At 52.5% G+C, this 17,351-nt stretch overlaps 1 protein-coding gene across 1 annotated transcript; it reads right to left on the bottom strand.

Moving 5' to 3' along the window:
- Positions 1-357: 357 nt before the first annotated feature.
- CCDC134 (coiled-coil domain containing 134) lies at positions 358-16,704 on the bottom strand. The gene is made up of 7 exons (XM_008702937.2): positions 16,585-16,704; positions 14,701-14,819; positions 13,712-13,833; positions 13,429-13,513; positions 11,253-11,434; positions 10,886-10,957; positions 358-2,837 (listed from the first exon to the last, which is right to left on the bottom strand). The coding sequence occupies exons 2-7, from the start codon at positions 14,801-14,803 to the stop codon at positions 2,712-2,714; spliced, it is 690 nt and encodes a 229-aa protein (XP_008701159.1). The 5' UTR covers positions 14,804-14,819; positions 16,585-16,704; the 3' UTR covers positions 358-2,711.
- Between the last annotated feature and the right edge of the window lie 647 nt (positions 16,705-17,351).

Raw genomic sequence — 17,351 nt, 5'->3', positions numbered from 1 at the left:
ATGTGTACCCCGTGGTTCGACACAGAGATTAGGTTTGGAGATGGGAAACAAGTTTGCTTTTGGATAAGCTGAAACATAAGGACTGAGGGTTATCAGTGGCAAGAGGGCAGGAGCCATCAGCTTCGGGGTCTCAGAGGTTCAGCTGCCAAGAATTTTCGAAAAGAGCAGAGAGGAGAGACTAAGCTTTGAAAAAAAAAAAAAACGCATCAGTTGGCGCCTGGGTGGCTCAGTCAGTTAAGCATCTGCCATCTGCCTTTGGTTCAGGTCTCGATCTCAGGATCCAGGGATTCCCCCCCCCCCCCACTGTGGGCCAGGCTCCCTGCTCAGCAGGGAGTCTGCTTCTCCCTTTGCCCCTCTCTCTGCTCATGCTCTTGAGCTCTCTCTCAATAAATAAAATCTTTAAAAAAAAATGCTTTGTTTAAGGGGCAGGAGAGGAAAGAGGAATCAGGAAGAGACAGAGCAGATTCAGACTGAGGGCAGAGAACCAGCACAACATAGCAGCCCAGAAGCCTGGAAGGATCATCTCAAAGAGCTTCCAACAACATCTCTCTGGGGGCAGTTACAGGACAGCAGAGGAAGATGTGAGGCTGGGACAAGGAGGGACAAGGGCTGTGGACCAGGGAGACTTTGCCCCTGGGTCATCTAGTACTGTCTAGAGACTGCTACGAGCATCTGGTAGGCAGAAGCTGCTAATGTCCTATAACACACAGAACAGCCATCCTCATATACACAACAAAGCATTATCTGGCCCTAAATGTAAATAGTGCCACTGTTTTGAAAAACCCTGCCTGAGGATACAGGGGAGCTCCCAGACTCTCCAGGGGTGCCTGAGATTGGACTTGGAAGGTCAGCAGACAGGAACCATATTGAAGACCATGCTGAAACCACCACTGAAGACATCATTGTTGCCACCACTGGGCACCCCTGGTGTTAGTCTAGTCTGGTCACTAGAACTGCCCCCATCCCCTGCCCTACTGCTACCTCCGGTCCCAGCAGCCACTACCTCCACCAGCACAACCCATTACCTCCACCAGCACAACAGGCTGGTACAACTGGTTGATAGCACATGGCTCACAGGACAGAATCCTGGTTGCACGGAAGCTGGACAAACAAGTGCCCTCCGGCCTTTATACCTTCTGAGGAGGAAGTGGGAAGGCTCTGCCTGGTAAGACTTGAGGTGGAGTTCCAGGAACTAGTAACCACAACAATGGCATCAAAGGGAAGGAGAGACAGAGGGAGAGCAGAGTAGTTCTGTTTCTTTCTTTGAAGGTGTCAGATGGGAAAACTTGGGCCCATTTGAGGATGGAGAGGAAGGACTCAACCAAGATGGAGAGGCTGAGGGTGTAGAAGGATGAGCCTAGGAGGATAGGGGAGCCGGATGGGCCAGAGGTGAAGATGGGTTACGACTGGGCCCCTCTCTAGCTGTGCATACAGGGATGCTCAGCAAACCTAATGGATGATAGCAGAACCATCAGGGAAGAGCATCTGCCATTGAGAAGCCGGGCCCCAGGCTCAGTGAAGCAGCTGAGGGCTGGGCAGAGGGTTCAGACATTATCAAATTCATTTTGCCAATGAAGCCACAGCACAGGGAAGGGCTGGGCCAGGGTCACTCAGCAAGTCTGAGGGGCTGAGACAAGACTCCCATCTCTCTTGGACTCTGTCAGTGTCGGGGGAGGGGGGGGCTGGAGGGTTCTGGGATGGTCATGTGTCTCTCCCCTTTTAAGAGGCAGACCTAGCTTGGCAAGGTCAAAGAGACTGAACTGGAATTCCCACCGGAGCCCCTTCCTCCTTTGCATGGGAGGGACATGATGAAAGGGTAGCTGCCCGTTCAGGGCCTAATTCCCTCTGCAGCTGCCCTGCTCTGTGGCCCCTGGTCTCTGCTATGGGGAGCTCTCTGACCAAGCCAGCTTCGGGCAGCCCTGCCATTACAAAGCACGGCCTCCTGCAGAGCTAGAGCCTGTTGCCTGACATCCCCTACCCACAGGCCAAGGGGCTCCTAAGGTTGCCAGAGACGACACGTTGATTCTACCCTGCACCTGTTCATGGACTGTCCCCAGTATCTGATGACAGAGATCATGTTGCTCTGAAGTCTTTGGCTAAACACCCGGGACACTCCTTTATGAAGGACAGTGCTGAGAAGGGAATAGGAGACCTAAGCCAAGCCCCTGTTTCACTGCCTTGCCGGCCCCTGCTCCAGGAAAGGGCTCACAGCTCCCTGGGGGCCCAAACTAGCCTCTGTTAGCCCAGAGGGTTTGCTGGTTTTTATTGTGTCTTTGCAGGGGCTGGGGCCTGCACTGGGCAGCTCACTGCCACAGTGGGGCCAGCAGCAGGCACAGCACTTCCACGAGTGGCTCAGAGCCCGAGTCTGCTGCCTGCTCAGGAAGGGCGGCAGCCAGCTGGCCAGCGGTCCTAAGCCAATGGGAGAGTCCAACCTGGGATCCTTCCAGCCTCCCCCAGCATCTCAACGTGGTTTGATATGCAGCATGGCATCCTCTGAAGGCCCCCTTGGCACCCTCTCCAGGGAGGCCCCTGGAAGGAAATCCAGCCGTCTGTGGCCCAGCCACTTCTGTTAGGGCGCAGAGCCGGCTCCAGGGGGCTGAGCAAATGCCACCTCCCCGTGGTGGGGGGGGGCAGCTCTCACCACCAGTCGATGCCTCCGCCTCTTCCTCTGGACTGGTCTCCTGGCCCCTTGAGCCCTGGGCTGCTCCCGGCTATAACTCCGACTGGGATCTTGAGATCCGTGGGCCCTTTCGGATCTCTTTCCGCTTCTCTTCTTTCTTCCTGCGTTTCTCCTCCTCCCTCAGGGCCTTCTGGAAAGGGTCAGTGCTGGAAATGAACTGAGAGAGGAACAGAGCAGTCTGGTTTAGTCTGCCGGCAGCAAAGAGTTTGCTCTGAGCTAGGTTGCTGTGGGCTTGTGGCAGCGGGAAGATTGCCTAGACACGGGCCCTGCCCTCAGGGAGCCCTCAGACAAGGAGATAGTTCAATGAGCTTGGGGAAAGCAGCTTAGAGGGTCTTGAAACATAACCAGGAGCTCACCAAACAAACAGAGTGAGGGAAGAAAAGGACATTCTAGAGAGAGGGGCAGGTGCTGAGGTGTGAACCTGCATGGTGCTCCTCCTCTCAGAGTGAAGGGTCTGAGTGCCCAAGACAATCTAGATGCCCCCCCACTGCCACACCCCTGGGGCGGGCAGCCAGTGAGAGCAAGAGACCGCAAGCAGCCCGCTGCTTGTGAACAAGCTGCAGGGAAGCCCAGGCGAAGGAGTACACCCATAGGAAGCAGTGGGTCAGAGGTCAAACTGGCAGAACCTGAAAAAGGTGGAAAAGAAGACGGCAGTGCCCAGGCTCACGGCTTCCACAGTGCGTGGACGGTGGTCCTGGTGAAGAGACAGGAACACAGGGCGAGCCAGGGTGGGAGAAGGAGGACTTCAGTGGAGGCATTCCTCAAGTGCAATCCCCTCTGTTCTCTGCAGACTGGCTCATCTTAACCCATGGCTTGTTAGGTGTCGATGTCGGTTACCGCTCTAATCTGCATCTCCAGATCTAAATGCCACTAGGATGTCCCAAACGTGCCCCAGACTTGGCATGGCTCCATCTCCCCAAAAACCCAGTCCTCTTCCAGTGTCCCTGTCCGTGTGAACTGCAGGGCTCCACACCCCACCTCCCTCCCTCTACACAGAGTCCTTGGCCAAGGCCTGGCTCACTGTAACTCCTAAGTCTCTCTCAAGCTCACCTACTTCTCTCCGTCTCTCCTGTTGCTAACCCCATCACCACCTCCAGCTCCCACCCGATGACTCTCGGGCCTCCCAGGGCTCTCTGCAGGCACTTTGATCCCTCTCGAGCCATTCTCCTCACTGCAGTTAGATCTTTCCAAAATGTAAACCTGACCGTGTCACACTCCTGCTTAAACCCTTCCATGACTCTGCATTACTCTCAGGAGCAAGTTCCACATGAGGCACCTGCGGGCCCATGCTGTCCACTGCTGTGCTCCTCCCTCACACTCCCCGCTTTGGGTTCTTGGATTCCCTGGTCGCTCCCACTTGCAGGCCTCTGCATGTGCTGTGGTCCGGGCCCAGAATGCTCTTTCCAGCCCCTGCCCCCTTTGCCACGTGAGCTCTGCTCAGCAGTCACCACCCTCAGGGACCTGCCCTGACTCCTGGCTAGGGCTGGGTCTGGCTCCTCCCTCAGGATCACATGCTTTGTGCCTGTTGCCCCCACTGGAGAACACTCTCCGAGGATCGTGTCAGGTGCTGCTCACTGTGCCATCGCTCCCTAGCATAGGACCGGCCTGGCTTATACATGGCATTCAGTATGTATTTTTTAAAGGAACGAATGAATCAGGTTAGAATATAAAATGCAATAACAGTACCCCAAACTCAGGTTAACTGTGCTGTGAAATATGCCCATTTTATTTGTTCTTAGGGCAAACGTGATAAATGTTTGATCAAGGTAGACATTAAAAACAAACTAGAATTTCTACCTTGTGGAGCAATCTACCTGCCATGTTAGATTGAACTATGAGTCTGGAAGATGGGGTGAAATCAGAGAAGTGTGGCCCAGAAAGGGCCAGTGATATGCTTACGTCACACAGCAAGAGGGAGGCACAACTGGGACTAGCCCCCAGGCCTCCCACCTCCCTTGTCAGAGTCACCCCTACCACACTCTGCCTCCTATCCCTATGAGTTAACTCTGATCCTCTTGGGAGGGATGAGGAGCTGGGAGAACGGCCCTCCCCCCCAAGGTCACAGAGGACCCCATACCCTGTGGCTCTGGCAGTGGTAGAGGAAGTCAAAAGATCTGGGCCCTCCAACCCCAGCTGGCTCAGCCTCACCAGGCTCGGTCAGAAGAGAAACACTGCCTCTCCTTTCCCCAGACCCCTTCCCCACAAGGCCTAACTAACACCTACTTTAAATTCCTGATGCTAACCTCAAGTGGGCCCTTCATGCTGCCTGGCAATCCAGGATGTCTCCCTGGTCCGCTCAGTCAGCCGTTCTCCTAGACACACCTTCTCGAACCCCAACCCTGCTCCACCCCTTCCCCACAAACCATTGCAGAAGATGGAAGCACTCACAAGACAACTTCCACAAACTCCCACCTCCATACCCACCAACCCAGCTGCTTCTGTGCCTACACCGCTCTTGGAGGCAAGGCCGACCTTTCCCTCCCTGCCTCACTTGCTCAGGGATGAAGCTCCAGCAACTCTCCTGCCCCTGCACCACCAATTCTTCCTCCCTAACGGGCCGTCCCCATCAACATGCCTAGTCTCTCCCACCTGATGAAAATTTCCCCTGGAATCCATACCCCCTCCAGCTATTCTCCCGTTGGTCTGTTCCCCTTGAAAAGAAAGCCCTTCACAGGTGGTCTGCACTTGCTATGCCCACCTCCTTACCTCTCATTCTCATGAAATCCAATCTTTGTCCCCACCGCTCTACCAAAACAGCTTATATTAGGATCTCTGATGGCCAGGGTCCATGTTCCTAAATCCAGTGGCTGGTTCTTAGGCCTCATGCTCCTCAGCCTTCCAGCAGATTCTACAAGCCGCTCACTCCCTCTTTGCTACGCTCTCCTCACAGGGTGTCCGAGAAACGATCCTCTCCTGGGATTCTACTCTCACACCAACTGTCATTCTGGGACTTCTTTGCTGGTTCCTCCCCATCCTCCCACCTCTACCTGCAGGTACATCCCAGACCTCAGTCCTCTGGTCACTGCTCTATCTGCCCTGACAACTCACCTGCCCTGGGCTGATGGGACAGGACCTGTGCCGTGGCTCTCCATACCTTCCTTCACAGGCATGACTCACATATGTAGCCCCAGCTTCAACCCCAAATCTAGAGTCATATTTCCAATCGCCTCCTTGACATGTTCATTCAAATGCTCACCAGGTCCAGAAATAAAGTTTTGATCTCCAATCCAGGCCTCAACCTGGTCCCATCACAGTCTGCCCATTTTAGAAAATGGCAGCTCCATTCTTCCACGTGTGCAGGCCAAAAGTCTTCTAGTCCTTCTTAATGAGTCTCTCATGCCACATCTGCTTCCTTAGCAAATCCTACTGGCTCTACCTTCTAAGCAACCAGAATCTCACCATCCTCACTGTCACCTGGTTTAAGCTGCCATTAACTCCCAAATGGACAAGCACAGCAGCCTCCTCCTCAGAGTCCCTGTTCCCACCCTCGTCCCCTAAACTACTCTCCACACACCAGCCAGGATGATCCTTTAAAAAGGGAAGTCAGAACCCATCACCCTGCTCTCCATGTGTCTCCGAGTAAATGCCAAAGCCCCTGAGAAGACCCACGAGGGTCTTGTGATCTGGCCTACTCTGACCTTATCTTCTCACGTCTTCCCCTCCCCCAAATATGCCTCCAATTCAAGGCCTTTACACTTGCTGCTCCTTCAGCTTGGAATGTTCTTCCCCCAGATACACAGCTGGCTCCCTCACCTTGTTCAGATCTTTTCAGTAAGACCTCCTGTGTCTGAGTCACATGAAATAGCAATGGTACCTCCGCTTTGTCCCTGAATCCTTAACCACATTCCCCTGCTTTTTTTCCACCACCTACCATACTGTATGTTTTTTATAGACTATCTCCCAGGACAGCAGCGCTAGTCTCTCGTGGCTGGGATTTAGCACGTGTTCACCGAATGATAAATAAACCCACGGGCTATACCTCTGAGCCTTTGTGCAACTAGTCCCTCTGCCTGGAAGGTCTTCCCCGAGCTGGTCCAGCCCGCAAGTCTTACTTATCCCAGAGCCTCCACCACCCACCTGCTGAAGCAGGGTCAGGCTCCCTGTCAGGGGTTCCACAGCTCACCACACTTCCCTCCTCCCCTGATACAGTGATCATGCTAGATCATGTCTGTTTCCCTGCTGCCTTCCCCAACAGACTGTAAGCATAGGAAGAGCAGGGAGAGGGCCAGCTCCCTCTGGACGGAGGCAGTGGCCAGCAGACAGCCTGATACAAGTTCGTTCTAGTGACAGGTACACAAGTAGTAAGAGAGGACTCCCGGAGCACTCCCTGGCATGGAGAGTGCATGCGGGGAGCTGAGTAAACCTGAACTACTGCTGGTGGGACAGGTCCATACTGGACGCCAAACAGTGAGTCAAATCTTGAGACCATCCCCAGCCAATGCGAAGTAAGGTAAGGATATTGCTGCTATGGTTATTTCTAAGCAGAGCACACTAGGACAAAGCCAAACTAAATCTATCCTAGAACCCGTTCTCTCTGGTGCATGCTCTTACCCTCCTCCTATGTCAGAGGCACTCAAGACATACAGGGCAAGGAGAGCCAGCGTCACAGCAATAAAGCATCTCTGTGGGTCCCCCTCACTGGGAAAGGCAATTTGCCATGGCCCTGAGTGTCCTTGCATATTATTGCTGGGTATGCCCTGACTGTTCTTACACTGGCCATTTATCAGGGTTGCAATGTAAGCAAGCAACCTCGAGGGATGTTACGCGATGGGGTGACAGCAACCCTAGTAGGGAAACCCACATCTCCCATTCTGCTGCCTGATGGTTCAAGGGGGCCCTGGATTCAGAGGTTCCCCTAAATACTCATGCCTGGTCCACTGACTGTTCACCTAAATTAAGAGCTAATGATGCTGTCCAGAAGAGTTAACAAAGCCGGCCTGACTGCTATCCTCTGAAAGACCTGCTTTGAAGGTTGGATCCTGGCTGGTATCTGGAAACTTGGATTTTGGGAGGGCTCCCACCACCCTCATGAATGAGTGGCTCACTGAGCCTAAACTTTGCCAACAGTGTGGTTTGTGCTGAACACCTGCTTTCCTCCTGGGAGTCTGGAATTCTGGTATGCACTGGGCAGAGGGTACTTAAGTCACCAGCTCCCGATAAAAACTCTAGGCACTGAGTCTTTAATGAGCCTCCCTGACAGACAACTTCTCACGGGTCACATCTTGTTGCTGGGGGAATGAAGTATGTCATGGGGGACTCCACTGGGAGAGGACTCATGGAGGCTTGTGCCTGGTTTCCCTTAAACATCACCCATGAGCCTTTTCCCTTTCCTGATTTTGCATTGTATCCTTTCGCTGTAATAAATTACAGCCAAGAGCACAACTATACACTCAGTCCTCAACAAACCTGGGGATGCTTTTGGGAACCTTAGACTCTGGTGTCTCTTAGCGGTGGCCATCCAGTCCCAATGACAATGCTGGAAGACTGACTGCCATTAAGGCCAGTCAGATAATGATCTGAATTAGAAGCCACCACCTTTGCTTAGATAATATTCTTCATGATGCAGGTTATATTTCTACTGACTGTTATTAGCATCCTAGCCATCTGGCCCGCTCCCAGAAGACTACAGATGGGCAGAGGAAAGACAACCATTCCTCTCTGGGGCCACAATCTATGGAAACAAATTGTGGTTAACAGTTTAACAGTCCAGGTCACTTGTTTAGATGCCCCTCAGAAGACCCATTCTCTGATGAGACCAACCAGAATCAAAACACTGATCAAGACTACACTACCAAGTTAACCGGCACTGCCACCTAAATGCATCATTGTACTGGATGTGGAAACATACCTGCCACCATGGATGGGCACAAAGCAAAGGACTCTGTATTTCTGGCTTGACTACCAAGAGTCCCTGGTTGGGATGGTATGACCTGAGATCATTAGGATGACACTTGGTTGAGTATGCTCCCTCCAAGTCCCCCTACAGTGGCCCATGTGGCCCAAGATGGAAGATACAATGTGTCTCTGAATGTTTTGTAAAACTGCCCTTGTCCCATTCACATCTGACCCTTCTGGATGAAAGAAAGGTCCAGGTGAGAATAGGGGATGATTGGAGAAAAAGCAGAATTATAGGTCCTTGGATGTGACACCCTGATTTTGTAGCAATAATCTTAGCATCTGGGGAGGGAACAATTAATCCTCTTGGTCTCTTAGACCCCGCACCGCCACTTGGCAAACAATCCTAGGGTCTGCCCAAGCCAAATGGCAGCTGCAGCTGACAATGTGATCAGTTATTGTGTGTGTCACTCTCATCCTTGGGATAGGAAAACTCACAGGGACATGGTCAGTAGTGAAGTATTCTAATATGCCTGATGCCATCAAAAGCAGCTCCTGAAGTGACCCTGTGCAGACACGCACAGCAGTACAACGTGGTTTAATCTGACAGATACAAATGCATCTACTTCTCCTGATGCCTGAGTGACCTTCCATTATGCCAAGTAGGGCAACTGAGGCTGCAACTCCATAGTGACATTGCCCTCACGGCTCAGACCAATAACGTAATGGTGACTCAAATCAAGTAGTAACATGTGGGAGACAGTGGGCCATGAAATGTCTCTTTACTGGGGCGCCTGGGTGGCTCAGTCGGTTAAGCAACCAACTCTTGATTTTGGCTCAGGTCATGATCTCAGCGGTGTGAGATGGAGCCCTGAGCCCCATTGTCAGGCACCTGCTTAAGATTTTCTCCCGCTCTCTCCCTCTGCCTCCTGCCCCGCCCACTAGCACATGCATGTGCACACTCTCTAAAAAAAAAAGAAAAAAAAGAAATGTTCCTTTACTAGGGAAGAGGACTGCTCTGGGTCCATCTATTGCACCCTGTAATTACTGACAATGACATCAAAGATCAGCAGATCAGTCTAAACTCTTGTGTGCATGGTAATGGGTAACTGACTGGCCTCAGACCACGTTCTAATCGTCCAGTATAAGACCTTCCAGCCCGCCCAGGACTTATCGCAGCCGGCTGAGTCTGCAACGCTGGAGGGTTGAGATCAGCAAGGCATTTTGGCTTCGGCCTGCTGCTTAGAGTCCTGTTGATGGCAGCCTTCATCCAATGGCAGTATGAGACAAACTGAACATATTTGATCCTGGCCTCTACCTATCAGATCAATCAGACTGAACAGCACATTCATGTGGAAATTTAAGTTAAGCCAAGAGGGCTGAGGGGTGAACTGTGGGGGAGGCAATCAACCACGGCCCTGAGCATCCCTGCATGTTCTCACTGGGTACACCAAGAAAGCAAAGCCCTGATCACTCTATCTGGGTCATTTGTCAGGACTGCTTGCAGAGAACAACGTGGAAGGGTGACATGATGACTGCCCCCCAAAGAGCAGGTTTGCTTCTATTCACTATAAAGGCTGTGAATATCCCAAATTCGGTATTCTTCAGCTTCGTGCAAACCCACTGCATGCACAGCTGCCTGGGCCCCTCCGGGTCACCCCTGGGTGACTTGGGGAACAAGGGGAACCCACATGACCAGGCCAACAGTCTGGATATTGCTTTTGCTGTAATAAACTCTGATGTCTCTGACCTGTCAGCACCCATGAAACAGTAGCAGGCTACAATCCTAGACCCCTCATGGACCCTGACACTCCTCCCTATACCAGAGGAGAGCCTGTGATTTGACAAGTCCAGTCCTCCAGCCTTTCCTGCCCCTGCTGCCCTGCCCTGCCACCTCTGATTCCCTCCTCCCCTCTAATGTGTGTGTCCCCATCTGTCACCCTGCAGCCTTCAGCCCTCAGAGCCCACCTCAGCCCCCTAGGATGAAAGCATATGCAGGAATGTGAGACAGAAGCCTGGCTGAGCACTCAGAGGCTCAAGGGCAGAAAAACAAGGCCTGACCTCCCCGGCATCCACTTGGTGCTGGATGTCAACTGTACATCACGATGGGTGTGCTCACAGCCTCTGACCGCCCCCCACAGCTGGGGTCCATACCCGGTGAAAAGACAGGGAGCCTGAGGCTGAGACAGGGACGGCTTGACTAAAGACACCAATGAGTAAGTGATGGTATGTGCGTCCAGACCCGAGCATGTCTGGCTCCAAGTTGAAAGCCCTCACGCTCCACTCAAGGTGTGCCAGCCCCTCTATGACCGGGCTTCCCATGACCCAGCAGAGGCAGAGGAGACATGGCCATAGGCCCCAGCAGCTTACCTCTGGGCGGTCTACTTTAAATGGATTCTGGAAGTCAGAGTGTTTCTCGCTGATCCCCAGCTCCTGGGCCATCTGTGGATGAGGAAAAGTTAGTCATCCTCTGCCTTCTCCTGACTCCTTACCCATGGCCACTCCCTCCATGGTGGGACCCGGGCCCAAGGCTTAGGCAGATGTGGAACAGGTGATAACCCCGAGGGACCCAGTCAGCACAGAACCCCCTGAGACAGGATCTCAAGGTGCCCTGAGGCTTATCACAGAAACACAGCCAAGGGCTGACGTTTAGGCCCACCTGAAGGCAGATGCAAGGTTCACGGTACACCACCAGGCAGAGGGCCCCCGAACCCCCTCTGCCTGGGTCAGTCCTTACCAGGCTAAGGATGGGCGAGTGGGGCCCCTGGTCAAACACGCCCGACTGGTTGCAGAAGCTGATGCCCCAGCGGATGAGCAGGTTCCAGTTGGAATTGTGGTCAAAGTAGTGGTGCACAATCCTCGGGAAGCGCAGCACCACATCACCGAAGAAGGCCGTGTTCTCCACTACTTGGGAGAAAGCTGGCGAGAGGATCCTGATGAGTGCCCTGGGCAGATGCCCTTCTACTGCCCGCGTGGCCAGCCCCAGCCACCCTTCAGAGAACGGAAGCCCACTAAGCCTACTAATCACAGAAAGGAACTGGGCCACTCTCCACAGGTGCTGACCATGTGTGCAGTGCATGCTAATGGCTTTGTGTCCATGAGATCACTGAATTCTCAAAACCACCTCGAGAGAGATGTGGCTGCTGTTCCCATTGTACAGATGGGCAACTGAGGCTCAGATGGCTGGTGAGCGGCAAATCTGGGCTACAAACCCAGGTCTGACTGCAAAGGCCATGCTCTTTCCTCTGTATCTCATTTGTTGTGGGGACCAGAGAGGTGGGTGCCATTTTGCACATGAAGACACATGCGTCACATGAGGCTTGGCTGGGTCTGACTTCCCCAACTTGGCATCCAAATATCCAGAGCCAGGCCCCAGTATTAACACAATTGCAGTGTATATGAGGGGCAGGTCTATTAGGATGACCAGAGAACACATTAGGGTTTTATTGTTGTTGTTGTTTCTATAGCTTTCCAATTTTATTTTATTTTAACTTTTTAGAAAGATGTTTATTTGTTTATTTGAGAGAGAGAGCACGTGTGCGCACACAGGAGCTCGGGGGACAGGCAGAGGGAGAAGGAGAAGCAGACTCCCCACTGAGCAGGGAGCCTGATGTGGAACTCAATCCCAGGACCCTGGGATCATGACCTGAGCCGAAGGCAGATGCTTCACCAACTGAGCCACCCAGGTGCCCCTTTATTTTATTTTAAATGCTTCTTGAGATTTATATTTAAATAACTTCAGACTTCTATCATACATCATAAAATTCCTTCACTTGGCTTCCCTAATGTTATCATCTTACATAACCATTGCACAACTATCTAAACAAGGGAATTAACATCAATACTAATCATCAGATCTTCCCTGAATTTCACCAATTTTCCCACTAATGTCTTTCCTCTGATCAACAGATCAGTTCCGACTAAGTTAGTGTGTCTATCATGGCAGCAGGTCCCTCCCACCTAGGCTATCATGACATAGAACTACATACCCAGCCGTGCCAAAAGTCCCTGTTTGAGCCATCCCTGCAGATAAGGCCGAGGCAGCCCTCCCAGCACTGGCCAGGCCACACAGAGAGATAAGTGGACTCCTCCAAAGATATGCCAGGTTGGGTCCAAGACAAGTGGAACAGGGACCTCTGGGTCTCAGAACAATCTTGAACCTCAAAGAACTCAGGAGTTAGCTCGGTTTACACGTTTGCAAGAGCAAACCACTTGTCCTTTTATCTGGAAAACGGAGGCAATAGTGCCTTCCTCAGAGTTAGAGTGGAGATTCCAGATGGTGTTTGTAAAGTGCCCACCATTTGATATATAAGTGCTATGTCCATCCCCTCTCAGACAGTGTAATCTAACAAGTTTTATTGTTAAAATATAACCAGTTAACGGGGGAGGGGGGAACTACCCCAGGAGAACAACTCTTGGAAGAGGGGATGAAGGGACACAGAACATTATCTTACTTATCTGTTCTTCCCACCTTGTCTCAAAAAGGATTTAAGGGGGTTGGGGCTTTAAAACAGTAGTAAAGAGCACTCTTAACTGCCCCCACTGGCTAGTCTCTTCAACAGAACTCAGTTTTTTTCTCCTACAAATGGGAACAACCCTTGCCTTCTCTACCACAAGGGTCAGGATGGTAGAAAACGCAAGAATCCCAGAGGTGGGGTCATGGGCAGAGGCTTCTTCCTGTTTCCCTTCCCCCAAGCACAGTACAGTACAAAGGAATATATCCAGCAACTGGCTCTGAAGTCCAGAAATGCCTGGAGAAATATGGATTAAGTATCCATTCACTAAAAGGGACCACTTGGAAGGTGTTATAAGAGGATACTTCCAGAGGAAAAAAGAGTGAGAAGAATGGGGGGGGGGCTAGAGAAGATCAAGGTGGTGGGGAGGAGGAAAGGGTAAGATTAGGAAGACCATACCATCCTTCAGTTTCTCGTCCTGGGGGAAGGGCCCATCTGGGAGCACATCTGCAGCAATGAGCACTGTCCGCGAGTCCTCCAGCACCTGAGGGAACCCCACCCAGGCTGAGTGGCCTTGCAGAGCCCTTCACAGACGAGCCTATTTATTTAAACCCTATTTCAAATCTTTTGTGCATGTAGTTCCCCCTCACTGAACACGATCCCTTTAGGGAACTCCTACCCATCTGTCAGTGCCCAGATCAAAGACTGGGCCTGCCGTGAGCTGCCCCATGCCCACACGCACCTTAAAGAGCCCCTTGAGCATGACATCAAGAATCTTGTACTGCTGGTGGACATCGTTTAGCTGTGCCAGGTTTTTCAGTGCCAACAGCTGTTCTCGCCGTTTCACCTCAAACATCTTCTTGTCTGAGCAGCATGAAGTTAAGGGGCTGGCACCCATATTCCTGCCTGGACGTTCCAGTGGTCCCAATCCAGAGGGCCCATTTCTGACCAGCAAGTATCTCCAAGGGTCATAGATGCCCATGGCTGAGACACTCACCCTCCCCCCACCTCCAGGGAAGAAACAAACAGAGAGGCATAGGCATCCTGCAACCTATCCTTCGTCCATTTCACATAGTATTCTATATCAAACACCCTGAACACAACCCTCAGGACCTGCCTCCTGCCCTCCCCTTCCTATCGTCTTCCTGCCACTTGCTGCAACCGTTCACTATTCCCAGAGCCTCCACTCCTCTGCTTACACTGTACACTTCGCCTGGAGTGCCAACCACCCCTTCTCCATGAGTTTCTGTTCTTTCAAGACCCAGTTCAAAAGCCACAGCACCATGTTTCTCTCTGCCCCTCTTTCCCGACCACAGTTCATGAAAGTGCTGACTACAGAGTACAGTATGAGGACTGTGAATTCCTCAAAGCTAGGGACTGACTGGTCCTGACTCTTCTCTGTATCCCCAAGGCCTGGCCCAGAGAAAGTAGCCCAGTATGCCAGGGCCTGAATCTCAATCCAGGGTCTCACCCATAAGATGCAATGCACATGAACAATCCTCAGAGCCCTCGTGGCTCTGAGAAGTATGCCTTGCCTTCTCCATTTAACATATGGGGAAACTGAGGATCAGAAGAGAATGGACTTGATCAAGGTTTGGTTAGAGCACCTCACCTTTCCATAGGCTGGGTCTGCTCCAATCCTGGAATCCAAGGGGTTGTGGGTACAGAAAGACTATTTATAGACATCCTCAGAAATAGCTTATTAACCCCACCTCCCACTCCAAAGGATACAGATCTCCAGGCTCGGGTCCAGGGAGGGCTTCAGGGTGCCTGTGACTCCTGTCCCCAACAATAGCTGGACAAAGAGGAAGGCCAGGAACTGAAGAAGATCCATATCCAAGATTCTAGAGCTAGGAAAGTAACCCAGAGAGAGGTGAGATCCAGAGCTTGGTTATATAAAATAAAGACTGCAGGTGAACAGCAACTTCCCAACATGACATGGCCTCCAAATACCAAGAACCCAGCTTTGGGAAGCCCGGGAGCCCCAGTCTCAGCACAGGGCCGGTGACCACCAGACACACAATAAACACTGTGGATGGTAGGAGGGAGGAAAACAGATAATATTGGCAATATAGGGATGCTTAGGGCATAGGGGTGTCTAGAATTCTGGGCTAGAGCCCTGGCTCTGCCTCTGACTGTGGGCCCTGGGGGGCAAACTGCTCAGCCTCTCTGAGCCTCCACTTTTTCTCTTGTAAAATAGAGATAAGGAAGTCCCCTCCTTGCTGTAGGGAGAAAGAATTGGGTGAGGCACCATGTCTGGGGAAAGAGGGGCTGGTCACTTTCAACACACCCCATCCTGGACCCCAGGAAGGTGTCTGGTTAAGGAAGCCCAGGCAGTCAGGGGAGATGTGAAAACTTCTGCAGTTTCCCTTCCTCTCTGTCATCAGAACAAAAGAAGGGGGCCACCTGGTTGGCTCAGTCAGTGCAGCATGCAACTCTTGATCTTAAGGTTGTAAGTTCGAGCCTACACTGGGTGTAGAGATTACTTAAAAATAAAATCTTGGAAAAAAAAAAGAGCAGAGGAAGGGATGCAGGGAAGGAAAGGAGGGGGCACAGTCTTGGGTAAGAAGGCTGTCTGCCACTCACTCACTTTGGAACCACAGGCACCACAAGCAACACATTCCTATTCAAGCACCATTCCCTAATTATTTTTTGAGTATCACGTTCAAGGCACTGTTTTAGACCTGGGAATACAGCAGTGTCTAAGACAAACAAAAATCACTGCATTCATAGTACTTATGCCCCTAGTAGAGGAAACACACAATCAATAAACTTGTAAAACAGGCACAGAAGGATGAGGGAGTTGGTGGGGTGCAATATGAAACACAGGGGTCAGAGGAGGTCTCACGCTCAGATGACAGCTGCCCAATTTTACCAATGTGGAAACCAAGGCACAGAAAAGTGAGGTGGTTGTCCAAAGACACTCAGCTATTCCCGGGCTAATGAGATTCTAAATGAACACAGGCTACCTCAAAGCTGCCACTGCTCTAGCAGGACACCTGCTCAGTGATTGACAGAGAGCGCCTGCAGAGGTCATTCAGAGAACCGCCCCGGTGCCACCCGATGAGGATGAGATAGGTGAAGCCTCAAGAATGGAAAGCAGTCCCAAGTTCACCCAGGACCACCTGCCTTCCAACGCCACGCTCTAGACTCAAGGGAACCAGACCCGGGCTAGGGCAGAACTTGACGCCAGGGGGTATCAGACAGCCGGTAATGACCGAAGCAGAAGAGAAGTGGGAAAGGAAAACCGAAAAAGCAGACTGCGTGGAGGCGGATCCTACTTTTTCTACTGTTACTCCCACTTACCCTGCCTCTCAATCCCTCCCCGCTCCCCGTCCCGTACGTTCCCAGAGCTCTTCCCCGCTGCGTACGCGACTCTGATCCTATTCTGTAAAGGTGACAAGTCGATGCTAGGCTCTGAGCCGACTACGTGGGCTTGCGGACCCGGCTTGCTGTCCCGAGGCTTGGGGGCTCCCAGAGGGGAGAACGAGTCTTTCCAACGAGAAGCGTTCGGGTCTGCGAATCTCATCCCCTACCCCCAGGTTCGGGGCCCTTGGTCCCTGCCTCCCAGCCCCACCAGAAGCCCGCTGTCCCGGGACCCCCGCCCCCACCTACCAGGCAGGTGGGTGCGGGAAGGGGCGTGCGGACAGGATGTCTGTGTGCAGCTTGGCTCTAGGGTCCACCGGGCGAAGAGCAGAGGCGCGGAACCTCACACTAGGCGCCGGCAGCAGCGGGGGAACCTCCGAGCACCGCCCACGGCCAATGAGCGCCGGCCGCGACGGCCGCTCAGATGACCTCACTTCCGGTCCCGCCCCGCCCTGTCCCGAGCGCGGTAAACCGGAGTCTTGTCCCGCCCACCTTGTGCCTGGGCGCGATTGTCACCCTGTAGCGGTCGGAGTGGAGCAAGTTAAGTCTGCATGGGGTCTGCGCCCGAATAAAAGGGCGCGTCAGCGGACTGGAGCCCTGACCGAAACTTTTCATCAGCTGACAGTGTCTTTTAAACTGTGGATGACAGGATCAGTTTGGTGGGTCACGACTAGCACTGTTTTTTTCTTTAAGAAACCTGCAGTGCGGAGTTGGTGCATCCCCTGCTCGCCCCTCCGTTCCACCAGCTTCTAAACCTAGTTCGTCGGGGGGCCTCCCTATCCGTTCATTAGGACGGAGTTCAAACCAGTTTTGTGCAGGGTGCGTACAGCCAGACCCGAGGAGTAGGGTGAGCTGCCCAGTTAGCGCACAGGGAGCCGGAGGCGGCACGGTGGGCTGAGCTGGGACCAGGAAGCAGGCACAGTAGTGGAGAGCGGACCTTAAAAGAACCGCACACGTGGTAATCAAATACAAGCTCTGGGGAGGGCCCACGGAAAGAAACACGAGGGACCCACTTT

Source organism: Ursus maritimus, unplaced genomic scaffold (genome assembly GCF_017311325.1).
Source record: "Ursus maritimus isolate PB19 unplaced genomic scaffold, ASM1731132v1 scaffold_21, whole genome shotgun sequence".
NCBI classification, from domain to species: domain Eukaryota; kingdom Metazoa; phylum Chordata; class Mammalia; order Carnivora; family Ursidae; genus Ursus; species Ursus maritimus.
Note: the sequence above shows the minus strand (reverse complement) of the source record. Positions and strands in the feature narration are given on the sequence as shown.